At 42.4% G+C, this 27,306-nt stretch overlaps 1 protein-coding gene across 9 annotated transcripts in view; it reads left to right on the top strand.

Moving 5' to 3' along the window:
• The window catches only part of LOC137370942 (ADP-ribosylation factor-like protein 15), a 368,243-nt gene that overhangs the window by 259,281 nt on the left and 81,656 nt on the right, over positions 1-27,306 (top strand). For 6 of the 9 annotated variants that reach the window (XM_068032842.1, XM_068032835.1, XM_068032859.1 and 3 more), the window contains one exon: positions 1,532-1,645. The exons of 2 other annotated variants lie outside the window; for them this stretch is intronic. In XM_068032842.1, the coding sequence (XP_067888943.1) occupies positions 1,532-1,645 (114 nt within the window). The remainder of the gene's footprint in view (positions 1-1,531; positions 1,646-27,306) is intronic. One more of the 9 variants, XM_068032827.1, reaches the window with a different exon arrangement.

Genomic DNA, 27,306 nt, shown 5'->3' with positions numbered 1-27,306 from the left:
GAGTGAAAGCTGCATTGGAATTCTTATTTATACAGATATGGCTCTAAATCCATTTTTAAAAAAGTGAGGAATAAGTGTTTTAATGTTGTATATGAATGCAATATGCCAAAGCAAGCTATGGTACTGGTGATCCTCGTACAGCAGGCTTTGAATCTCAGCCTGACCCTTAGAGCTATTGAGTGGAATCAAGGTATTTCCCAATGGAGAGAAGGAACCATAAATAGAAGTCCTTCCAACCACAATTTGTCTATCTCTGAGAAACCAGTGAAACAAATATTGGACTAATTGGGTCATCTTGTTCTCTTGCGTGTGACACAGAGGCACCTGAGCAGGTTGAAAACAAATAAATGGTAGATAAAAATAACGTATTTTTAAATAGGCATACCATCTACTCTCACATTTTTAAAAAATGGTTCTGCGTGCTAACTTGAATCATGTCAAAATACTTCTACAAGTTTATAAAAAAGGACAAAGCTAAACTTTGGTCCCTTAGAAGCAGAAACAGGCAAAATTATCATGGGCAATGAGGAAATGGCAGAGATGTTGAACAAATATTTTGTGTTTGTCTTCACAGTAGCAAACACAAATTATAATCAGAACTAGAAGGTAAGTAAGGGGCTAATAAGAGTGAGGAACTTAAAATAATTAATATCAGCAAAGAAAAATTACTGGAGAAACTTAAGGGGCCAAAAGCTGACCAATCCCCAGGACCTGATGGCCTACATCCTCGGGTTCTAAAAGAGGTAGCGACAGAGATAGTGGATGCACTGGTTATGATTTTCCAAAATCCCCTAGATTCTAGAATGGTCCCAGTGGATTGGAATTTAGCAAATGTAACACTGCTATTCAAGAAAGGAGGGAGAAATAAACCGGGAACTACAGGCCAGTTATCCTGACGACAGTTGTCGGAAAAATGCTGTCATCTATTATTAAGAAAGCCTTAACAATGCACTAAGCAAATCACAGTATGATCAGACAGAGTCAACTTCGTTTTGCAAAAGGGAAATCACATTTAACAAATTTATTGGAGCTTTTTGAGGAGGCAACTAGTAGGGCAGATAAAAGGGAGCTAGTAGATGCGCTATACTTGAATTTTGAAAACGCATTCGATAAGGTTCCACACCGAAGGTTAATACGTATGATAAGGGCTCATGGAGTTGCGGGTATTATGGAGGTTTGGTTAATGGACAGGAAGCAGAGAGTAGGGATAAATGGGGCATTTGCAAGTTTGTAATGAATGGAGTGCCACAAGGATCAGTGCTGGGGCCTATTTACAATCTATCTTAATGACTTAGACGAAGCTACTGAGAGTAATGTATCCAAGTTCGCTGATAATAGAAAGCTGGGTGGGAATGCAAGCTGTGATGAGGACATAAAGAGGCTACAAAGGGATATGAGCAGGTTACGTGAGTGAGCAACAAAGTGATAGATGGAGTATAATGTGGGGCAGTATGAGATTATTCACTTTGGTAATAAGAATAGAAAAGCAGAATATTTTTCAAAAGGCATAAAACTTTTAAATGTTTTTCAGAGACACTTGGGTGTACTCATAAAGTCATTATGGCACAAAAGGAGGCCATGCTGTTCAAAGCACACGTACAAGGAACATGAAGTTAGCACGCAGGTACTGCAAGCAATTTGGAAGGCAAGTTGTATGTTGGCCTTTATTGTAAGGGGATTGAAGTACAAGAACATAAAGTCTTAGTACAGTTGTGTAGGTCTTTGGTGAGACCACACCTGGAGTACTGTGTGCAGTTTTGACCTCCATATTTAAGAAAGGATATATTTCCCTTTGGGCAATACAGTGAAGGTTCACTAGATTGATGCCTAGGATGAAAGAGTTGTTCTATGATGAGAGGCTAAATAAATTAGGCCTATATTCTCTGGAGTTGAGAAGAATGAGAGGTGATTTCATTGAAACATACAAGATTCTGAAAGGGTTTCCTTGACAGATGGACAAGAGTTGGTTTCCCCGGCTAGGAAATCTAGAACCGAGGGGTAGCGCCTCAGGAAAGGGAATCGATCATTTAGGACTGAGATGAGAAATTTAGTAAAGGAGTTGTGAATCTTTGGAATTTTTCTACTTCAGAGGGTTGTGGATGCTCTTTCATTGTGTCTGTTCAAGGCTGGAATAGATTTTTAGATCTCTCAGGGAATCGAGTGATGTGGGGAGTAGCTGGGAAAGTGGAGTTGAGGCAGAAGATCTGCCATGATAGTATTGAATGGCAGAGCAGGCTTGAGGGTCATTTGGTATACATATGCTCCTATTTACTATGTTCTTATATTCTTACTTTAACAATGTACTCTGGGTGGGGGACTTCAATGTCCACCAAGAGTGGCTCGGTGGCACCACTATTGACCGAGCTGGTCGAGTCCTAAAGGACATAGCTGCTAGACTGGGTCTGCGGCAGGTGGTGAGGGAACCAACAAGAGGGAAAAATATACTTGACCTCATCCTCACCAATCTGCCTGCCACAGATCCATCTGTCCATGATGGTATTGGTAGGAGTGAACACCGCACAGTCCTTGTGGAGACAAAGTCCCGTCTTCATGTTGAAGATACCCTCCATTTTGTTGTGTGGCACTACCACCGTGCTAAATGGGATAGATTTCAAACAGATCTAGCAATGCAAAACTGGGCATCCATGAGGCACTGTGGACCATCAGCAGCAGCAGAATTGTACTCAACCACAATCTGTAACCTCATGGCCCAGCATATCCCCCTACTCTGCCATCACCATCAAGCCAGGGGACCAATCCTGGCTCAATGAAGAGTGCAGGAGGGCATGCCAGGAGCAGCACCAGGCATACCTCAAAATCAGGTGTCATCCTGGTGAAGCTACAACACAGGACTACTTGAATGCCAAACAGCGTAAGCAACATGCAATAGACAGAGCTAAGCGATTCCATGACCAGGGGATCAGATCTAAGCTCTGCAATCCTGCCATAGCTAGTCATGAATGGTGGTAGACAAATAAACAACAAACTGGAGGATAAAGGCAAAATACTGCAAATGCTGGAAATCTGAAATAAAAACAAACTGGAGGAGGTGGCTCCACAAATATCCCCATCCTTAATGATAGGGGAGCCCAGCACATCAGTGCAAAAGATAAGGCTGAAGCACTTGCAACAATCTTCAGCCAGAAGTGTTGAGTTGATGATCCATCTCGGCCTCCTCCTGAAGTCCCCAGCATCACAGATGCCAATCTTTAGCCAATTAAATTCATTCCACGTAATATCAAAAAATGACTGAAGGCACTGGATACTGCAAAGGCTATGAGCCCTGACAACATTCCAGCAATAGTACTGAAGACATAAAAACAAGAAATGCTGGAACCACTCAGCAGGTCTGGCAGCATCTATGGAAAGAGAAGTAGAGCTAACGTTTCGGGTCAGTGACCCTTCTTCGGACCCTTCTGGTGGCAGGACCGTATCTCCAACACAGAAGTCCTCGAGGCGGCCAACATCCCCAGCTTATACACATTACTGAGTCAGCGGCGCTTGAGATGGCTTGGCCATGTGAGCCGCATGGAAGATGGCAGGATCCCCAAGGACACATTGTACAGTGAGCTCGCCACTGGTATCAGACCCACTGGCCGTCCATGTCTTCGCTTTAAAGACGTCTGCAAACGCGACATGAAGTCCTGTGACATTGATCACAAGTCGTGGGAGTCAGTTGCCAGCGATCGCCAGAGCTGGCGGGCAGCCATAAAGGCGGGGCTGAAGTGTGGTGAGTCGAAGAGACTTAGCAGTTGGCAGGAAAAAAGACAGAAGCGCAAGGGGAGAACCAACTGTGTAACAGCCCCAACAAACAAATTTTTCTGCAGCACCTGTGGAAGAGTCTGTCACTCTAGAATTGGCCTTTATAGCCTCTCCAGGCGCTGCTCCACAAACCACTGACCACCTCCAGGCACTTACCCATTGTCTCTCGCGACAAGGAGGCCAAAGAAGAAAAAGAAGTATAAATGGGTGGTTGATGGTCAGCATAGACTCGGTGGGCCGAAGGGCCTGTTTCAGTGCTGTATTTCTCTATGAATCTCTATAAGTGTTGGAGAAATCTCCATGCCAGTTTGTGAAGAAGACACTGAGACTTGGATGCTTTGGTGGAGATTGTTTGTTTATTGCTTGTCACAGAGCTTACTTCTGCTCTCCAAACAACACCACCTGCCAGTGCTGGCTCTTTAGATATACACACTTGAAAATAATTAACTAATTAACACCCAACACCTGCTCACCATATTATCTTGAACTACCAGGTATTTATCATCCATTAACAGAACTTCAGACCCGAACAGATTCTCCCTTTTTTCTTTAAATTAAATACATATGTATATATATTTTTATGAAAAAGATATAAAAAACAAATGACACATTTTTCTTTGCATTACTTATCATTAACTTTCAACAGCACCAGCCATTAACATGCTGTATATTCCCCCCTTTAAAAACAAAACACGTTTAAAGAAAAAGCGATCTTATGGTAAAAGAAATTTTTCACGTTTTCCTAACTTATCATAACACAAGACATCCCTCTTCGAAAACATCCAGCAATTTTTTTTCGAACAAGCACCTCTCTTCGTCAAGCAGTCCGACAACTGATGACTTGCGTCAACGCATTTTACTTTGGAAATTTCTTTTCTTTCCAACATTTCTTTTATACTTGCGAGATCAATCCTCAACCTCTTTTCTGCGGCACTTTTTGTCGAATGGACATTGTCCCTGAGAGAATGGTTATCTATGTAGAAATCTGTAGGAAAACCTTTCTCCAATTGCCCCTTGTACAAGAGTTCCTTTAAAATACTTGATAAATATATACCCATATCTATCGCTTCTATAGGAGAAGTGTCTCAGCAGCTAAGGTGCTTTTAATTATTCTCTTTATTTTCTTTGATTCCCAGGCTAACGGACAACATTTATCATTTCTTCCCACCAAAAATATAATGAACCCTGCTGCATTCAAATAACTATCGGGAAGATTAGCGTGTGAGGTGTCACTAAAAATAACTAATTTCATCTCTTCTGAGTCACCCAAAGCTGGAAACTTGAGTGTACATTTATCAAAACTCAGGTCGCTTCAATGTCTTATTTTCTTTCTGCACTTCTCCAACAGTAGCATGTTTCAGGATGGTGCTCAACTCGATTACATAATAGCAAGCATGCAGCCTAGTTTGTGTGCACAACCTGTTCAACTGCCCATTAAGTCCCTTAACTGGTCTACTTCTTCCTTGGTTGCAGAGTCTTCCTTTTGTGAGGAACTGCCCTGATTTATTGGGATCCTATTAACATTCTCTAGGTAAGGCTGTTGATTTAGGATTACCCCCAACTTAGTCTGCCTAATATTCAACCCTATATATTTAAAAGCTCTGGAAGCCTGACTTCCAGTTTTAAATTTCTGCAGAACTTTATCTACCACAAATTTCTCAGATCCTCCCCATAGAAAATCGTCCACATGCATCAAAAAAATGCCTGCTAGTTCTTTTTCATAATACCAATAAAACATTGCCGGATCCACCTATAGTTGAATACAATCAGCTTTTAGTAGGACGAACCTAACTGAAAAATACCACATCCTAGATGCATCATTTAGCCCATAAACACACTTGTTTAGCTTCCATAATTTCCTTTCTATATCTCCAGCTTCTTTTGGTGGCTTTAAAAGTACTTCCCTTTGAAATTTATTTCCTTGCAAAAATGCTGCTTTGATGTCAATGACATTCCCATGAGTGTGTCACTAAAAGGGCCAGGAAGATCCCCAAACTTGATTTTTCTGCTTTTGGGGAGTCCATTGTAACTTCCTGGTCGCCTAGTCATTACTCAAATCCCCAAGCTACAATTATGGCCTTCGCTTTATATGTACCATCGGGAAGTGCTTTCTCTGTACAGATCCATCTATGGGACAATGCTGTTTGTCCTCTATCTGGCACCTCCATGTATATGCCAAACTCTCTCCAACTGTCAAGCTCTTTTTGTTTGGCATCCTTTATCAATTTACCATCTAACTTGGTAGTAGCCACTAGAGCTTCTCTATCGTAAGAGCTCCTACTTCTTGTGGCGCCCCTCGCCTCCTCTCTGGTCCTTGATCTAGTGAAACCACGTCCCCTACTAGAATTCCTATCCTTTTCTGGACTATTACTACTTGACCTGTCCCTCCTACAACCAGACTTCCTTTCACAAATTTGTGACCTTTTCCTTGGACTATGATCATCTTCAGGCCCATTATCTGGACTTATACTACATTTCCTGGCCTTCCACATTTTCACTTTCTGTCAATTTATAGGTTTGATATCCTGTCCCTTTTCTTGCACATTCAGCCAAACTTTGTCTTTCCCTGTAGCCTTTCCTGCCCTTCCTATAATGGTGGATTCCCTCCATTTACTATTCCCTTCTAGCATATATGTCACTGTAGTCCCAACTTTCGGTAGTTGACCTTTGGGATAAATGGCCTCATCTGGATCTTTACTGTCACTTGTTCCACTTTCAGTCAGCCCATTATCTGCCACAATCTGTTGCTCGCAAAGGTCCGACATATGTACATGCAAAGTACATGGTGCATCATCAGTGACCATCATTTGTTCAGATTCTGTCAATGTATAATCAGTGCCAATATGCCGCGAGGAATGTACTCTAACAGTGTGGTTGCCATGTTGCAAAATCACTGTTTTGTCATCAGTGCCTATCCATTCTTTCTGCCCTTCTCTTTTGTAATATCCCCAGTAGCAACATTTTTTTCTGATGGCCTGATCCGATACATCAAAGCTCTCCTGATTTTTTCTGAAACCTCCGCCTTAATAAATGTTCTTCTCCCTGCATGTATGGCATTCAAATGTTCCGCAAAAATTGAACTAATTGTAGTCCCCTCTAAAGCAGGGGGATGATCCCACGTTACCGAAGGTATTTTCAGATTCCTGCCACAAACTAATTGATATGGACTGTAGCCCCCAGCCATTTGAAGCATATTTTTCGCATATACTGCCCATGCCAGAGCAGTAGTCAATTTACAATTAGGCTGGTCTGCTAAAATTTGTCGGAGCATTTCGTCAATCACGGCATAATTTCTCTCAAAAATCCCATTACTAAAAGGACTTTCTGCTGTTGTGTGCATTGCTACAATATTCATATTTTCACACATACTCCTGAACTCATCATTGGCAAATTCTCCTCCATTGACAGAAACCTAGCCAGTGCTCCCAGTCCTGTTCCTATCTTTCTTTCCATTATCTTGTCCACTATTACTTTTTTGTCTTTACTATAAATTACTGTCGACAGACTGAATCTAGTCGCCACATCTATAAAGTGTAGAATAAAAATCTTTTTTTCTTTATCCCATACCTTCAAGTCCATCACTACGGTTTCATTAAAGTCCCTTGCTAATGGGAGACTCGCGATGGCATCCTCCTGTATTTTTTTTTTTTACAGAGATCACATTTTCCACTGATGTCTTCGATACATTTAGTGTAGTGATCATCTATTACCCCTGCATCTTTTAACAGAATCTTCAACCTATGTTAAGATGGATGTGCAAACTGTCAATGTAGTTTTGAAATAATTTGCCTTTTCTCCTTTAAATCCCTACCCCTGGATGCCATGAATACTACTTTAACATTCTGCTTAGAGATGTTGGGTCTCGCTAAAGGAATACAATAATGTCCCAAGTGTGTAAACCGCAAAGCTACAGATTTCCCAAAGGCAATCGCCTTATCATGTTCTGTATCCAATTTTATCCAAGCCTTTTTCATAGATGGTTTATTTAACAGCAAAGATATATCACTGGATACTACATCCATACTAATGAAATGGTTTACCCTTACTATTTTCCATGGAATTACCACTCTTTTTAGTGATTGCAACGAGTTGTCATCCCCAAACCTGAAACAGGTAGAACTGTTGTATTCTTTGACCTTATTTCGGTCTTCCTTACTTAAAGAATCCATGTAACACCCTAACCAGTCCACTCCACATACTGTGGACATACATCCATTGTCTAGTACTGCACAATTGAACGAATCTGCGACTAGGACACTCATTACCGGTCTGAAGCTTCTTGTGACCAGTACAATTCCTTCTGATTGATCAGTAGTATCATCCTCGCCTTCTGAACCTTCCACGTCATGTGTCATCTCAAAAACCCTGTTATTACTTTTTGGACAATGCAATGCATAGTAATACTTTGAGTCACATTGGAAACACCTGTTGCCCACCCCTTGGTTATTCCTAGGGTTCATCTTTCTACCATAATTACCCAATTCCTGCCGTCTGTTGTAGTTGCCAAAGGGTCTCTATCCTCATTCACTTTGTGTGTGTGTGTGTTTCTCCTTTCGTACTGACGCTTGGGCCCCATAATTGAACGGCCTCAAAATGCTGCTAGCATTGTATCTCCCACCTTCAGTGTCACCGCTAAAGAGACCATCTGCGCCATGAAAGTGGCCGGAAAGGAATGTTTCCCCAAAAAGTTTTTTAGGGCATCAGACATCTAATCAATCAGCATATCTTTTTCATGGTATTAACCAGAGTTAGATTCAAAGAGCCTATCCATGTTTGATATCCTAGCAGAATCCAATAATTTGAAGGCAAGTACTGATCTAGAAATTTCCAAGCAGAATCACTGCAAGCTTGCATATAGTCCATAATATATTCTTCTATGGAAGAACCATCCATTTTTCTAAATTTATCAAAGTCCGACCACATCTCAAAGGCACTCAATAAGTCAACTTTCATATAAATTTTATCCATATATTTCAAGAGTTTGTCCAAACCTTCCTCATTATCCAAATGATGAACCTCTAGCTCCGAGAACACTTTAACCCTGATCTTGCTTCTGGCGGGAAGTGAAAATGCAAGGGCCATTTCTTGCTTCCTTTCGGGTAAAGATGTAACCCGTGTCTATATATCAACTTCATTCTTCGGCTTCACAAAACACTAGTGAAAAGTCATATCCCAACACCTTACACTTGGTTTCAGTCATCTTTTTTCAAAAAAAAATTCCAAATACAGCTTTCTCAAAAAAAAACTCCAATTCTAATCTTCTGTCTGAAAACAAGTCTTAGTCTCCAATCTTCACTTTCAGGCAACCATCCTCTGCTACCGATGTTTGAGAAATCTCAAAGCCTGTTTGGAAAGAAGACACTGAGACTCGGATGCTTTGGTGGGGATTGCTTATTGCTTGTCACAGAGCTTCTGCTCTCCAAACAACACCACCTGCCAGTGCTGGCTGGCTCTACATTATATATACACACTTGAATACAAATAACACCCAACACCTGCTCATCCTATTATCTTGAACTACCAAGTATTTATCATCCATTAACAGAACTTCAGACCCTAACAATAAGGTCACAAGTGGAGATGTTCGATAATGATTGCACAATATTCAGCACCATTCGCTATGACTCAGATACTGAAGCTGTCCGTGTAGAAATGCAGCAAGGCCTAGACAGTATCCAGGCTTGGGCTGATAGGTGGCAAGTAACATTCGCGCCAGACAAGTGCTAGGCAATGACCATCTCCAACAAGAGAGAATCTTACCATCTTTCCTTGACATTCACTGGCGGTACAATCGCTGAATCCCCCACTATCAACATCCTGGGGGTTACCATTGACCAGAAACTGAACTGGAGTAGCCAGATAAATACAGTGGCTACAAGAGCATGTCAGAGGCTCGGAATCCTGCAGCGAATAACTCACTTCCTGTCTCCCCAAAGCCTGTCCTCCCATCTACAAGGCACGAGGTCAGGGGTGTGATGAAATACTCTCCACTTGCCTGGATGAGTGCAGCTCCAACAACACTCAAGAAGCTCGACACCATCCAGGACAAAGCAGCCCGCTTGATTGGAAGCCCATCCACAAAACATTCACTCCCTTTACCATTGACGCGCAGTGGCAGCAGTGCGTACCATCTACAAGATGCACTGCAGCAATGCATCAAGGCTGCTTAGACTGCACCTTCCAAAGCCACGTCCTCTGCCACCTCAAACGATAACGGCAGCAGATACATGGGGACACCACCACCTGCAAGTTCTCGTCCAAGCCACACACCATCCTGACTTGGAACTATATCGCCATTCTTTCACTTTCTGGGTCAAAATCCTGGAATTCCCTTCCTAACAGCGCTGTAGGTGTACCTACCCCACATGGACTGCAGCAGTTCAAGAAGGCAGCTCACCACCACCTTCTCGAGGGCAATTAGTGCTGGACAATAAATGCTGGCTTAGCCAGCGACGCCCACATTCCAGGAACGCACAAATAAAAATTAGAATGGGGGAATATGATCATGTTTGGAGCTGAAGTAAACTTCGAGTTAACCGAAGCATACAGATACTTAAAGTTAGTTCACTGCACGTAGCGCACGCCATTTTAACTGACAGTGTTAAAATGAATGTTGCTGGTGCATCAGTTAAAAATCTGATCCTCAAGCAATGTAACCAGGAACTCCTGGAGTGCTTCAGATAGTCATTCAACATGTTCCTATTGACTGTAAATATCCTTCATTGACGAGCCAAGGAAAGCAATGAAACTCTTGTGAAAAGGTTTTGATGTTGACCAAAGTACACTCAGTTCCTGTTGCAATCAGTATAAAATTAGAGTCATAGAAGGGTTACAACACAGAATGAGGCCATTCAGCCCATCGTGTCCATGCCAGCTCTCTCTCTCCTTTTCTCACTGGTCTTATCAACCTGGTTAATCTTACTCTCTATCTTCTTTTGTCATTCAGGGAGCTCTGGCTTTAGTTGCCCTACCTTTCCCCCTCATGGGAATGTACCTTGACTTACTCAAACCATCTCCTCTTTAAAGGCAGCCCATCGTTCGATACCAGTTTTGTTTGCCAATCTTTGATTCCAATTTACCCAGGACAGATCTGTTCTCAACCCACTGAAATTGGCCCTGCATCTCATCCTGGCAACAGCAGAACAGTACCTGTGCCTCCTGTCTTTAAAAATGGGAACAGTGGTTATAATCTGTAATTGTTGAACTGAATGTTGAGTCTGGAAGGTTTAGGAAATCTAAAGCTTGGCAACTGCAATAAAAAATGTACTTAATACTTTTCTGGCTCCTGCTGCCTCCCCATACAGAATAGCCTTGGAATGTGTCCGTCTTCCATCCTGTGAACATGCCCGAGCCAATGAAGTCGCTTCTGCTTGCTAAGTGCTAGCATACTTGGGAGATTTGCCTTTGAGAGGACTGTCACATTCGTGATTTTTTTCCTTCCATGAGATGCTGAGAATGCACCGCAGACATCGAAGGTGTAAATTGTTGAGCTTCCTTTTTTGATAGTTCTAAGTTGTCCATGCTTCACAGCCGTACAACAAGGTGCTAAGAACACAGACCTCACAAACCAACATTTTGGTTCCAAAGGTCAGCTTGTTGTTTCTCCATGCACATTTTGTGAGTCTGCCAAAGGTGGTAGCTGCTTTCCCAATGTGTGTCGTGTTCTGGATCAAGAGTCAGATTGTCTTTCACCGTGGACCCAAGGTAGCAGAATTTGCTAACTACTTCCAGTGGAGTATTGTTTAGTGTGATTGAGGGCAGAGATGTGATACCCTGTCCTATAACCACAGTTTTCTTGACACTTATAGTAAGGGAGAACAGGTTACAAGCATGGAAAAGACAATCCATCAGTCTTTATTGCTGTGTTTCCATGTGGGCAACTAGTGCTGCATCATCAGTGTAGAGGAGTTCTCGGATCAAGCCGTGCTGTATTTTTGTCTTCGCTTTCAATCTGGAAAGATTGTAGAGCTTGCTGTCTGACCTAGAATGCAGGTAAATGTCCTCTATATCTGCAGAGAAGGCAAAGGTCAGGAGCATTGGGAAGAAAATACCAAAGTGCAGGCTAGGACTCAGATTGCTTCACTCCATTCTGCACCCTGAAACTGTCAGAAATGGAGCCATCAAACTATACAGTACTGTGCATGATGTCGTGAAAAGAACGGATGAGACGAAGGACAGTCAATTTTCTCAAGTCCTACTCTGCTGACGTTGTCAGATGCTTTGTTGAGATCGACAAAATCAAGTTAGAGAGGTATTTCCTGTTCCCTGCACTTCTTTTGCAGCTGATACATGGAAAAGATCATGTCCATTATAGATCTGCCAGCCACGGAAACTGCACTGTGCTTCTGGATACACTCAGTCTGCAAATTGATGGAGTCTTTTCAGCATGACCCGAGCAAAGGCCTTCCCAGTGACACTGAGGAACAAGATGACTCTGTACTTGTTGCAGTCTCCTCTGTCGCCTTTGTTTTTGTACAACGTGATGATTTTTGCATCACGTAAGAACTATGGAACGAATCCTGTCCTCCAACAGAGAAGGGGGAAGTCATGAGGGTGTGGCAGTAGGTGGGGCTTTCAGTACTTAAGCAGTTGGGCTGGAATTCCATCCATGCTGGTTGTCTTTCTGCTTTCTAAGGAATTAAGAGCCTTTTCAAGCTTGAGTGATGAGGGTTCTGTAAAGGTTAATACTTATTGCAAGTTAGAGTGTCCATACAAGAAAGAGCATCAGGAATATCTGATGGGTTTTTTTGTTAGCCATCCACCCTAATCAAGACCCAGTTAGAATATTTTAGAGAATACATTCTGAACCACATATTGATTCCTGGTGTATTTAAATCATTTGGAATCGATTTTACTTATCGAAGATAGTCTTGTAATTGGGCATCTGGATGTGAACAGCATTAAACTACATCAAGAATAAATGAGCTCACACCAACTGAGGTAGAAAGAAATGTGACAAATTTTGAAAATTGCTTTACTTCTATATCTGTTCGTCCTTCTTAGTTGAAGATGATCATGACATCAACTAGAATTTACTGAGATACGTTCCATGTGCAAAGTTTGAAGATGACTAATCAGTCCAATTTGAGCACAAAAAAAATCTGTTGCATGTTGGACACACATGTGTTGTTGGTGTGGAAGAGGTGCTTGTGGCTCTGGACTTGCAAAGCTCATGTTTCCTGTTGGCCAGTGCGACTCTTGTTCATCGGAGCCTTTGCTGATGAGTCTGCACCATATAGAGCAATCCTGTGCGAGGTTCTCCCACGTCTCAGGTGATCTTGAAACTCTTCAGTGAGACTTCTAGGGCGTCCTCACGCCCTGGAAGTGCTTTTACTGGCCTCCATATGAACATTTCCTTTCAGTTAGCTCGCTGTACAAAAGCTTATTTGTCAAGCGCTCATCGGGCATTCTGGCCACATGTCCTGCCTAGCTTATCTGAGCTCTCTTGAATGGATTGTGAATGCTAGGCGTGTCGATCAGGTAGAAAATCTCAGTATTAGGAACCTTGTCTTCCCATTTGATCTTGAGTAGTCTCCACAAGCAAGTCATGTGAAAGTAGTGTAGCTTGTTTGTGTACCTGGAGTAAACTGCCACATCTCTCAAGCATACAAGAGATGGGAAGGACAACCACTCTGTATACCTTCACTTTTGTTGAGAGAGTATTTCTTTTTCGCTCCCAGTTTTTCGTAGCTTGCCAAAGGCAACACTGGCCTTGACTATTTTAGTCTACTTTGAAGCTTTATTGCTAGGAGCTGGACAGTCTGCTTCCCCAGTACAGACCGATACCTTGCAACATTCCTTTTTGACTTGAAGTTATGCAACCCTAAATGGTGTGTTTATTTTATCTTGGTTTTTTCCAGTAATGGTGTCTACATAAATATTTTTGGCTTACACCATTTTCTATTTGTGATGGGAGTGTAGACAGCAAATGTGTTAGATAACGAGCCAAAAAAGATTTAAAAAAATAAAGCAAGTAGATTCTCTCTCAAATGCGTTATGGAGAGCAGTTGATCTGAGTTAAAGGCCTGCTACCCAACCTGAACCCGATGGGACCCGGCGACATGTGTTGGGGTCGGGTCAGGTTGGGCCGCTCTTCTGGGTCTGGCCTTTGAGCTCGGGTCGAGCCGGGTCCGGGTCGGACACACACAGGGAGGTAAGTGTTAAAAGTTAAAAACTTACCTGAGCTGCGAGTCCGGGACATCAAGCAGGGAAACTGAGTCTGTGCAGTGAACGTCTCTATGACATCATCACACTCATGCTGCAGCTTCCTGAAGATTGAGAGTCGGCAGGTAGGTAAAGGAGACATTGCGGTGGTCGGGTCAGGCTCGGGCCCGATGTGGTTCGGGTCAGGTTTTTTTTTTGTGACTTGAGCAGGCCTTTAATCTGAGTATTTGTCTTCATACTTTGATACAAGATGTTTGAGTAAGCTAATCTAGCAATAAATAATCAAATGCAGTTAAAGGATACTGTTGAATGAAATTAATTTTTCAGTGTAAAGCAGGAAAGATATTGGCGTTTAAAAGGCACTACTGTAATTAATTCAGAAGCTCACTTCCAAAGTTAACACAGACGGATATCACAGTGCCATCTTTTCAACTGTTCACCCATTTATACCTATGAGGGTTTCAAATCAATTCAGTGACTTTATTTGAATTTTCTTTATTTTTTTCTTGGCAAACTTCACCTTGCTCTCATTTGAGTGCAGACTTAGAAATTTCATGCCCTGCAAGGCTACTGTGTTGTGCTGACCAATCAGATACCTTATATACTCATGTAAAAATTAAATTTTTGACACCAATTTTTGAGGCTAAAATTTGGGGGAGCCGACTTTTACAGGAGTCATATTTTTGAACTTTCATTAACAAAATAATAGTCACCATGGAGAGAGGGCATAGAGTCAGGTGGATGCGTGGGGAAACTATGTATCCATTCTGACCACGTTCACTGACCCGTTCTGCAACTTTACCATCTAATTGTAGCCACTTGTTGGGCTTTCCCCTGATGGCACTTTTATTCTTTGGCATCTTCGTGAGCTGTGTGAAAAGCTTTCTCCAATTTCTGACATTTCTGTCTGATCCTTTGAATTCTTTTGCTACCGTACAATTGTTCGTGTTCTCTGCACCCGCAATGACTTTTAGTTTAAACTGCGTTGTATATTTGTTGTTCTTCCTTGGCGGCATATTGAAAAATATGTGGGGGGTCCTAGTTGAACATTCGGGTATTTATACTAATGCATGATTAGAATGCTCTGCGCTCTGAAAGTTAAGGTCGACTTATACATGAGATATAGGAAAATTCAAGATTTTTCCATTGAGTTTTACATGAGATCAACTTTTAATGAGTATATGCAGTAATAGTATGGTAATGATTCATGTGAAGTAAAGATAAACCATACATAGAGTCACAGGCCAACTGTAAGTGGGTGCTGAACAGAACATTTTCTGGATGCTGAAATAGATTTCTAATTGAGGAAGCTGTCAAAAGTAAGAAGGTTTCTGTCAAATGCCATAGAGCTCTAAAACCTGCAAAACAGAAAACTCCTGGGAGACTACAGCTCAAAAGCTACTGGTGATCTCCTAGGTGAAAAGGTCATGGAAAGACTGCTTGAAGTTGTTAAACAATGTCTGGCATTGTATAAAGTTAAAAAAAATTAGGCAGGCCTCTGGAGGGGGAGCCAACATGCCCAAGTGAGGAGTATGGATTTGCAGAGTTGTTTTGGTTAACAGCACAGCTGTCCTAAGAATTTATTTAGATTGGAGGCAACTGAGGTGGGTGTTGCTGACCCTGGTTCTGAAGTGGAAGATTAGTAATTTTTGAAAAAAAATTTCAATTAAAATTGTAAGTTGATTTTGATTTAATTTAATATAGGCAAGCAAACATGTATTTTAAAATAGTTTCTGAATACATGCCACACAGGATATCATTGGCAAGGCAGAACAATAAGGAGCAGAAATACCTAGTATTAGGTATGACATTTATTTTGCCTCATAAAGGTGACACTGCACAGTACTGGCAGTAACTGTTGAATGAACAAGTCTTATTAAAAAAAAAGAAAATGCAAATAGAAGTTTGGGGAGAAAGGAAGAAATGGAAGGAACTGCTAGCATATTATCGGGAGGAAGATTTCTACTTATTTAGTCAAATGAGTATCACTACAAATTAACAAATAAAAATAAAAATGCTTTGGTTAAACAAGTGAATGCATCAGAGCTCATCTGCCTGTTCCCCACCCCCATTCAAATATTTTGATGGTTAAATGCAAAATAGACTGCAGTATTAACTGGTCTCAACTGTATTGCATTTAGCCTGATTGTTCAGAGAGGGAAACTAGCCAGATTTCCAGTTCCTGATCTGTAGTCAGTAACATCTGCTAAAAGTCTCAATGTAAATGCATATAGTTAGGGATGAGCTCGGTAACTGAGAATTCTATAGTCAAAGTGTTGTGCACAAATCATGCAAGGGTATCGAAGGGATACCATTGGTCGTAGAATATTATACCCCGGCATGAGCTCTGCCTTCACAAGGAATCACAAGGAGAAAAATTGACAAATTATTGCTTTTCGGGACAAAATTCTGTTGTTGTCATTCAGTTCTGTAAAGAACAACATCGCTTATATGTGACTCATTTAACATTAATTCCAAATTGTAATTAGACTCTACTGCCTATGGATGCTATCAGTTGATAAGGTCTTTTGCCTCTTTGTTGCCCATAGTTTGATAGATAGCATGATTAACAGAAACCAACATGTGGAGAAGAATCTTCCCCTCCCCTTTCAGCATTCGGAAGGAACCATTCCCTCTGTGATACCCTGGTCCACTCTTCAGTCCCTCCTAATACCCCCCTCCTTTTCTGCGGCACCTATCCATGCAAGCTCAGGAGATGCCCGTTTACCTCCTCCCTTCTCATCAACCAAGGCCCCAGCACTCCTTCCAGGTAAAACAGCGATTTACTTGTACTTCTTTCAATTTAATATACTGTATTCGCTGCTCATGATGTGGTGGTCTCTACATTGGGGAAAACCAAACATAGATTAGGTGAACGCTTTCGAGAATACCTCCCTTCAGACCACAAGCCACGGCCCTGAGCTTCCAGTCGCCTGTCATTTTAATTCTCCACCTTGCTCCCACTCTGACGTTTCTGTTCTTGGCACGCTGCAGTGTTCCAAGGAACCTCATCTTTCGACTGGACATTTTACAGCTTTCTGGAGTCAACATTCAGTTCAAGAATTTGAGATTGTAAGATCCGCCCCTATTTTGTTTCATTTTTCTTTGCTAGTTTTGTTTTCTCTCTTATTTCCTTTACTTTTGCTTTCGGATGGCAGCTATTCAGGATCCTTCCATTCACACCTCCTCCGGTCATGCCTTTTCTTTCTTTACTTATCCCATTACACTCCTATTGGCCTTGCACCATGAAACCGATTGTCGTCTCATCGCTCATGCCTTCCAGCTGGTCACAGACCTTCCCTTTTGTCCTTTTACTACGCCTCCCCCCGCCCTTTCACTTGCTCAAAACCTATTACATTTCTAATTTTTCCCAGTTCTGATGAAAGATCACAGACCTGAAATGTTCACTCGGTTTCTCTCTCGACAGATACTGCCTGATCTGCTGAGTATTTCCAGCATTTTCTGTTTTTGTTTCAGATTTCCAGCATCTGCAGTATTTTGCTCTTCTATGTGGAGAAGAACATTTGAAATGTTTAATGATACTTCACAATATGTAACAATCTTAAGGAGCACACAGTATGTCATAAATATTAAGCTGATCTTTTGAAATGACTGTGTTGCAGAACACCACCTGATTGACTTGGGCATCTGAATGCTATTTTCAGCCCGGTGATGGTTTCAATTTTAAGATGCATGGGGAAATGTGTCCAGTTACATTGCCTTTCTTCATTATTGCAATTTAGAAGATATAATTAGCTCTGCTTTCAGACTTGGATCTGAAAAAGCAAAATATAATCAGGATTATATTTGAAAAACACCAAATGAGACCTTTTATTTCTTGATTGAGTAACCAAGATGAAAAATCAAGGATACAGTGCGGCACACCACAAATTACATTTTTTCTTATTCATGCTTGCGATGTCGCTGGCAAGGCCAGCATTTATTGCCCATCCCTATTTCCTCATGACAAGATGGTGGTGAGCTGTCTTCTTAAAGCACAGGGACCTCAGTGGTTCAGGTGCACTCACAATGCTGTTTTTTTTATTCGTTCATGGGATGTGGGCATCGTTGGCTAGGCCAGCATTTATTGACCATCCCTAATTGCCCTTTAGAAGGTGATAGTGAGCTGCCTTCTAGAACTGCTGCAGTCAATGTGGGGTAGGTACACCAACAGTGCTGTTAGGAAGGGAGTTCCAGGATTTTGACCCAGGGACAGTGAAGGAACAGCGCTATAGTTCCAAGTCAGGATAGTGTGTGGCTTGGAGGAGAACTTGCAGGTGGTGATGTTCTATGCATCTGCTGCCCTTGTCCTTCTAGGTGATAAAGGTCATGGGTTTGGAAGGTGCTGTCTAAGGAGCCTGGGTGCGTTGCTGCAGTGCATTTTGTAGATGGTACACACTGCTGCCACTGTGCGTTGGTGGTGGAGGGAGTGAATGTTTGTGGATGGGGTGCCAATCAAGCGGGCTGCTTTGTCCTGGATGGTGTCGAGCTTCTTGAATGCTGTTGGAGCTGCACCCATCCAGGCAAGTGGATGGTATTCCATCACACTCCTGGCTTGTGCCTTGCAAATGGTTGACAGGCTTTGAGGAGTCAGGAGGTGAGTTACTCACAACAGAATTCATAGCCTCTGACCTGCTCTTGTAGCCATAGTATTTATATGGCTACTCCAGTTCAGTTTCTGGTCAATGGTAACCCCCCCAGGATGTTGATAATGGGGGATTCAGCGATCATAACGCCATTGATCGTAGACTCAGCTGGGACAAAATCAGAAATTAAAATGGAAGGCAGAAAATTAATGGATGAGTTTGGAAGACAGAGGAAACAAGGGTTAGAAAATTTTTTAAAGAGTTTGGCAGTGCTCAAGGGTATCTATTTCAATGCAAGGAGTATAGCAAATAAAACAGATGAGCTGAGGGCACAGATAGACACGTGGCAGTGATATCATAGCTATTACAGAAATATGGCTTAAAGAGGGACAGGAATGGCAGCTCAAAATTCCTGGTTACAGAGTTTTCAGACGCGATAGGGTGGGGAATAAGAAAGGAGGGGGAAATCGCAATTTTGGTTAAGGAAACTATTACAGCCATAAGGAGGGATGATATGTTGGTAGGTTCATCAAATGAGGCCATATGGATTGAGCTAAGGAACAAAAAAGGGTTAATCACACTGCTGGCAGTGTACTGTAGACCCCCAAACAGTCAGAGGGAGATAGAAGAGCAGATATGTAGACAAATCTCTGAGAAGTGCAAGAACAATAAGGCAGTAATAGTAGGGGATTTTAACTATCCCAATATTAACTGGGATAGTTTTAGTGTGAAAGGAATTGAGGGAGCAGAATTCTTGAGGTACATTCAGGAGAACTTTTTTGCCTAGTATGTAGCAAGTCCAACAAGAAAGGGTGCAGTTTTTGACTTAGTTTTAGGAAATGAAGATGGGCAGGTGAAAGGAGTGGCAGTGGGAGAGCATTTTGGTGGCAGTGATCATAATTCAGTCAGTTTTAACATAATTATGGAAAAGGACAGAGATGGAACAGGAGTTAGAGTTCTCAATTGGGGCAAGGCCAATTTTACTAAACTGAGAAGTGATTTCGCAAAAGTGGACTGGAAACAGCTACTTGAAGGTAAATCAGTGTCAGAAAGTGGGAGGCATTCAAAGGAGAGATTCAAGGTAAACATTTCCACAAAGAAAAAGGGTGAGGCAGCCAAATCTAGAACCCCATGGATGTCAAGGAGCCTACAGGGTAAGATAAGGCAGAAAAGGAAAGCTTATATAATAAGGAAAGCTTATGTCTGACACTGAGAACTCAATACTACAGAAAGCAGAGAGGAGTATAGAAAGTGGGGGGTTAAATCAAAAAGGAAATTAGGAAAGCAAAGAGAGAGCCTGAAAGAATATTGGCAAGCAAAATCAAGGCGGACCCAAAGATGTTTTATCAATGCATTAAGAGTAAGAGGATAACTAAGGAGAGAGGAGGGCCCATAAAAGACCAAACAGGTAACCTATGTGTAGGAGCGTAAGATATTGGTATAGTTCTTAATGAATACTTTGCGTCTGTCTTCACAAAAGAGGGGGGCGATGCAGATATTGTAGTTAAGGAGGAAGAGTGTGAAGTATTTGGATGTGATAAACATAGGACAAAGCAAATATTAATGGGATTAGCTTCCTTGAAAGTTGGTAGATCACCAGGGCCAGATGAAATGTATCCTAGGCTGTTAAAAGAAACAAGAGAGGAAATAGCAGAGGGTCTGACCATAATTTTCCAGTCCTCACTGGATACATGTGCGGTGCTGGAGGATTTGAGAATTGCTAACATTGTACCTCTGTTTAAAAAGGGAGCGAAGGATAGACCGAATAATTACAGGCCAGTCAGTCTAACCTCAGAAGTGGGAAAATTTTGGAATCTATTCTGAGAGACAGGATAAACTGTCACTTAGAAAGGCACAGGTTAATCAAGGATAGTCAGCGTGAATTTGTTCAGAGAAGATCTTGTTTAAACAACTTGATTGAATTTTCTGAAGAAGCAACAAGGAAGGTAGATGAGGGTAGTGCAGTTGATGTTGTCTACATGGATTTTAGCAAGGCTTTTGACAAGGTCCCACATGGTAGACTGGTTAAAAAAATAAAATCCCATGGGATCCAGGGAAATGCAGCAAGGTGGATACAATATTGGCTCAGTGGCAGGAAACAAAGGGTAATTGTTGACGGCAGTTTTAGCGACTGGAGGGCTATTTCCAGTGGCGTTCCGCAGGGCTCAGTACTGGGGCCACTGACGGAACCTAAACTGGGCGTCACTGAGCAGGTTATTGCTGAGCAAGTGCCTCTTGTTAGCACTGTGGACAACACCTTCCATCACTTTACTGATGATTGAGAGCAGACTGATGGGGCAGTGATTGGCCGGGTTGAATTTGTCCCACATTCAGCGTACAGGACATACCTGGGCGATTTTCCACATTGCCGAGTAGATGCCAGTTTGGCAGCTTGGACAGCTTGGCTAGGGGTATGGCAAGTTCTGGAGCACAGGTCATCAGTACTATTGCTGGATTGTTGTTAGGGCCCAGAGCCTTTGCAGTATCTAGTGCCTTCTGTTGTTTTTTGATATCATGTGGAGTGAGTCGAATTGGCTGAAGACTGGCATCTGTGATTCTGGGGACTTCAGGAGGAGGCCGAGATGGATCATCCACTCGGCACTTCTGGCTGTAGATTGTTTCAAATGCTTCAGCCTTATCCTTTGCACTGATGTGCTGGGCTCCCCCATCATTGAGGATGGTGATATTTGGGGAGCCTCTTCCTCCAGTTAGTTGTTTCACGACTGGATGTGACAGGACTGCAGAGCTTTGATCTGATCCGTTGCTTGTGGGATCTCTTAGTTCTGTCTTTCTCATTTTTGGCACACAAGTAGCCCTGGGCTGTAGCTTTACCAGGTTGACACCTCATTTTGTGGCATGCCCTCCTGCACTCTTCTTTGAACCAGGGTTAATCCCCAGCTTGATGGTAATGGCAGAGTGGGGGATATGCCGGGCCATGAGGTTACAGATTGTGGATGAGTGCAATCCTGCCGCTGCTGATGGCCCACAGCGCCTCATGGATGCCCAGTTTTGCGTTGCTAGGTCTGCTTGAAATCTATCCCATTTAGGTACACCCACAGTGCTGTTAAGAAGGGAGTTCCAGGATTTTGACCCAGCGACAGTGAAGGAATGGCGATATAGTTCCAAGTCAGGATGGTATGTGACTTGGAGGGGAATTTGCAGGTGGTGGTGTTCCCATGCATTTGCTGCCCTTGTCCTTCACACTCCTGACTTGTGCCTTGTAGATGGTAGAAAGGCTTTTGGGAGGCAGGTGGTGCATTCATTGCCACAGAATACCCAGCCTCTGACCTGCTTTTGTAGCCACTGTAGTCATGTGGCTGGTCCAGTTCAGTTTATGGTCAATAGTTATCTCAAGAATGTTGATGGTGGGGAATTCCGCGATGGCAATGCCATTGAATATCAAGAGGAGTTGGTTAGAATCTCTTGTTGGAGATGGTCATTGCTGGCACTTGTGTGGCATAAATGTTACTTGCCACTTATCAGCCCAAGCCTGAATGTGTCCAGAATTTGCTGCATGCCGGCAAGGACTGATTCATTATCTGAGGAATTGCAAATGGAACTGAAAACTGTGCAATCATCAGTGAGGATTCCCATTTCTGATCTTATGATGAAGGGAAGGTCACTGACGAAGCAGCTGAAGATGGCTGGCCCGAGGACACTGCCCTGAGGAACTCCTGCAGCAGTATCCTGGAAATGAGATGATGGGTCTCCAACAACCACAACCATCTTTCTTTATGCTAGCATGACTCCAACCAGTGGAGAGTTATCCCCCAGGATTCCCATTGACTTCAACTTTACAAGGGCTCCTTGATGCCACACTCAGTCACATGCTGCCTCGATGTCAAGGGCAGTCACTCTCACGTCTGGCAATCAGCTGTTTTGTCCATATTTCATAGAATCATAGCAATTTACTGCCCGGAACGAGACCATTCATCACATCATATCTGCGCACCCAACAAGGAGCCATCCAGACTAACCCCACTTTCTGGCTCTTGGTCCATAGCCTTGTTGGTTATGGCACTTCAAGTGCATATCCAAGTACTTTTTAAAAGTTCTGAGAATCTCTGCCTCTATCACCCTCTGGGTGAAAAAATATTCCTCCCAACTGCCCTCTTCATCTTCTATTTCTTACCCTAAATCTATGCCCCCTGATTATGGACCCCACAGCCAAGGGGAATAGGGCCTTCTTATCCACTTGATCTAGACCCCTCATAATTTTATACACTTCAATTAGGTCTCCCCTCAACCTTTTCCAAAGAAAACAACCCAGCCTATCCAATCTTTCCTCATAACTAAAATTCTCCAGTCCAGGCAACATCCTCGTAAATCTCCTCTGCACCCACTCCAGTGCAATCACGTCTTTCCGATAGTGGGGTCCCCAGAACTGCATGCAGTGCTCCAACTGTGGCCTAACTAGTGTTTTATACAGCTCCAGCCAAACCTCCTACTCTTGTATTCTATGCTTCAGCGAATATCGGCAAGTATCCCACATGCCATCTTGACAAACTTACCTACCTGGATCTGTGGACATGCACTCCAAGGTTCCTCTATTCCTCGACACTTCAATATCCTACCATTTATTGTGCATTCCCCTGCCTTGTTAACCTTCCCCAAATGCATTACTTCACACTTCTCCAGATTGAAATCCATTTGCCACCTGACTAGTCCATTGATTTTTTCCTCCAGTCTACAGATGGTGATCGGTTGTTTTTCGTACTGGAGGATGGTGTATATTGGGATTCCCAGGGGTTGGTATGAGGACCTTTGCTTTTCCTGATCTATATTAATGATCTGGACTTGGGTGTGTGGGCACACTTTCAAAATATGCAGATGACACAAAACTTGGAAGTATTGTGAACTGTGAGGAGAATAGTGATGAACTTCAAGAGAATATAGACAGGTTGGTAGAATGGGTGGACACGTGGCAGACGAAATTTAATGCAGTGAAGTGTGAAGTGGTACATTTTGGCAGGAAGAATGAGGAGAGGTAATATACAATAAAGGATACAATTCCACAGGGGGCGCAGGAGCAGAGAGACCTGGGGATAAATATACACAAATCATTGAAGGTGGCAGGGCTAGTTGAGAAAGCGGTTAATAAGGCATACAGGATTCTGGGCTTTATAAATAGAGGCACAGAATACAAAAGCAAGGAAATTATGGTGCATCTTTATAAACACTGGTTTGGTCTCAACTGGGATATTGTGTCCAATTCTGGGCACCACACTTTCAGACGGATGTGAAGGCATTGGAGAGGGTCCAGAAAGGATTTGCAAGAAAGATTCCGGGGATTAGGGACTTCAGTAGGATTTTGGTGAAGCTGGGGCTGTTCTCCTTACAGAAGAGAAAATTAAGAGGAGATTTGGTAGAGTTGTTCAAAATCATGAGGGGTCTGGACAGAGTAGATATTGAGAAACGATTCCTATTGGTGGAAGGGTTGAGAACCAGAGGACGCTGATTTAAAGTGATTGGCAAAAGAACCAGAAGTGACATGAGAATAAACTTTTTTATGCAGCAAGAGTTTAGGGTCTGGAATGTAGTGAGTGTATAGTGGAGGCAGATTCAATCATGGCTTTCAAAAGGGAATTGGATAATTAACTGAAGAGAAAAGATTTGCAGGGCTACAGGGAAAAGGCAGGGGAATGGGTCCAGCGAAGTTGCCTTCGCAGAGAGCTAACACGGACATGATGAACCAAATGTCCTCCTCCAGTCTTGTAACCATTCTATGCTTCTGCTTCCTTCAGCTCTCTGCCAGCTTGGTCAGTAGTGGTGCTACTGAGCAACTCTTGATGGAAATTGAAGGCCCTTGTAACGACCGACCGCTCCTGTCAAAGCCCCCAACCAAAATATATGATTCTGATTGTGGTGGAACCAACGCATTGTTAATTCCCTCCACAGATCGGCTAACATATCAGTTAAAACTTTCCAAATTGAAGAAAGACCCAGCCAAATTGTACCATCTATTAACCCCCGAATGAGGCTAACCAAACCAGGTATCTTTAAATCAACAAATTAACTCTTTAATTAGAAAAACTAAAATTCTTAAACACTATAAAGATATAAACAACATCTAAAATAGAAAAAAATTAGAGTCCTTGCAAATTTCAGTCCAAAATAATAAAAGCAAAATACTGCGGATGCTGGAAATCTGAAAGAAAAACAAGAAATGCTGGAACCACTCAGCAGGTCTGGCAGCATCTGTGAAAAGAGAAGCAGAGTTAACGTTTCGGGTCAGTGACCCTTCTTCGGAACACTTCAGTCCAATGTTGCTCGAAGTCCTCACAGAATGTTGCTTTCCTTCTCCAGCGAATTTCAACAATTAACAACTTGCAAACACTTTCAACAGAATCAATCTGACTTTAGAGTTTTTGAGGGATAAAAGATTATCATAGTCTAACCTCGCTTTCTTCAATTTAAATTACCAGAAATCTCTGTTTTGGCTTGACTTTTTTTTAGAATTTTGAGAGATAATTAAACAGACTAAAAATTCTATTCCTTCAGTTTATATGGTTGAGAGTTCTTTTTCAGGTTTCTGAACACCACAGCTGTCTGGGTCCTCTGTGTGTGTTCTGTTAGAACAAGCTGTCTTCAACTCAAAGCCAGTTCAGAATTGAATTTTAACAAATTTATCGCATGAAACTCACTCCCAGTGGCTATATCTATGGTAACGAGAATGCACCCTTTGAATTGCAGTCTCCAAATGGCTGTTTCTAAGGCAACGAAAATGCACCTTCCTATAATTCCTAAGGCTTGCTGCTTCTTAAAGCAATACTGATCCCTTGCAAGCCTTAAAGGCAAACCGCATATTCCGAATAAAAACTACAGGACCATGACACCCCCTACCCAGAGTACATTCTGTGTCATTTTTACCCTCAGTGCTTCTTCCAAGTGGTGTTCAATATGGGGGAGTACTTATTCATCAGCTGAGGGAGGACGGGTAGATGGTAATCAGCAGGAGGTTTCCTTGCCCATGTTTGACCTGATGCCATGAGACCTCATAGTGTACAGAGTCAGTTTTGAGGACCCGCAGGGCCCATCCCTCCTGACTATATATCATGGTGTCACCATCTCTGGTGGGTCTGTCCTAGCGGTGGGACAGGACATACCCAAGGTTGGTGATAGATGAGTCTGGGATGTTGGCTGAAAGGCTTGATTCTGTGAGTGTGATTATGCTAAGCTGTTGCTTGACTAGTCTGTGGGGCAGTTCTTCCAATTCTGGTAAAAGTCCCCAGATGTTAGAGAGGAGAACTTTGGGGTCGACTGGCTCGGTGTGCATTTCTTGTGTCAGGTGTTTCAATCGATGCTGAGTTTTGTTCCTATTAGACTTTCTCTTTGCGGTTTGATACAACTAAGTGGCTTGCCAGGCCATTTCAGAGGGCAGTTAAGAGTTAACCACATTGCCTGGGTCTGGAGTCACACCTAGGCTAGACTAGTTAAGGGTGCAGATTTTCTTCCCTAAAGGGCATTTGTGAACCAGTTGAGTATTTACGACTGTGGTAGTTTCATGGTCACCATTACTGATACTAACTTTTTACTAGACTACCATACACAATATCAGGGGTAATAGAACATACATAGAATGGACAGCACAGAATCAGACCAATAATAAAAACAAGAAATGCTGGAAACACTCAGCAGGTCTGGCAGCATCTGTGGAGAGAGAAGCAGAGTTAACGTTTCAGGTCAGTGACCCTTCATCAGAACTGGCAAATATTAGAAATGTAAAAGGTTATAAGCAAGTAAAGTGGGGTTGGGGCAAGAGATAACAAAGGAGAATGTGTAAATAGGACAAGGTCACAGAATAGCTGACCAGAAGGTAATGGAGCAAAGATATGTTAATGATGTGTTGAAAGACAAAGCATTAGTACAGAAAGGGTGTTAATGGACTGAAAATTGAACAGCCGCAAGTACAAACATAATACAGTGGGTCAGCAAACTGAACAAACTAAGGTGAAATAAAATAAACACAAAAAAAAATTTTTTAAAGGAAAAAGAAAAAAATAACTAAAAATAAAAGTAAAATGGGGGGCCTGTCATGCTCTGAAATTATTGAAAGCAATGTTCAGTCCGGCAGGCTGTAGTGTGCCTAATCGGTAAATGTGCCTGCCGGACTGAACATTCAACACACCATTAACGTATCTTTGCTGCATGACCTTCTGGTCAGCTATTCTGTGACCTTGTCCTTTCTACACCTTCTCCTTTGTTAACTCTTGCCCCACCCCCACTTGCTTATAACCTTTTACATTTCTAATATTTGCCAGTTCTGATGAAGGGTCACTGACCTGAAACGTTAACTCTGCTTCTCTCTCCACAGATGCTGCCAGACCTGCTGAGTGTTTCCAGCATTTCTTGTTTGTATTTCAGATTTCCAGCATCTGCAGTATTTTGCTTTTAACAGAATCAGACCATTCCGCCCAACTGGTCTGTGTTGGTGTTTATGCTCCACATGAGCCACTTCTAATCCTATTCTATCTAACTCTATCAACATAACCTTATACCCTTTTTTCCTCATATATTTATTTATTTCCCCAAGCTTGAAAAGATGAATTTAATCAGGAAGCAAAAGTAATTCAAAAAGAATTCTACATGGACTTTTGCAAGGCCTTTGATAAGGTCCCGCATGGTAGTCTGGTCCAGAAGGTTCGAACACATGGGATCCAGGGTGAGCTAGCAAATTGGATACAAAATTGGCTTGGTGATAGGAGGCAGAGGGTGGTAGTGGAGGGTTGTTTTTCAGATTGGAGGCCGGTGACCAGTGGTGTGCCGCAGGGATCAGTGCTGGGCCTTCTGTTGT

Source organism: Heterodontus francisci, chromosome 1 (assembly GCF_036365525.1).
Source record: "Heterodontus francisci isolate sHetFra1 chromosome 1, sHetFra1.hap1, whole genome shotgun sequence".
Lineage (NCBI taxonomy): Eukaryota > Metazoa > Chordata > Chondrichthyes > Heterodontiformes > Heterodontidae > Heterodontus > Heterodontus francisci.
This window is presented reverse-complemented; position numbering and strand designations above follow the sequence as displayed.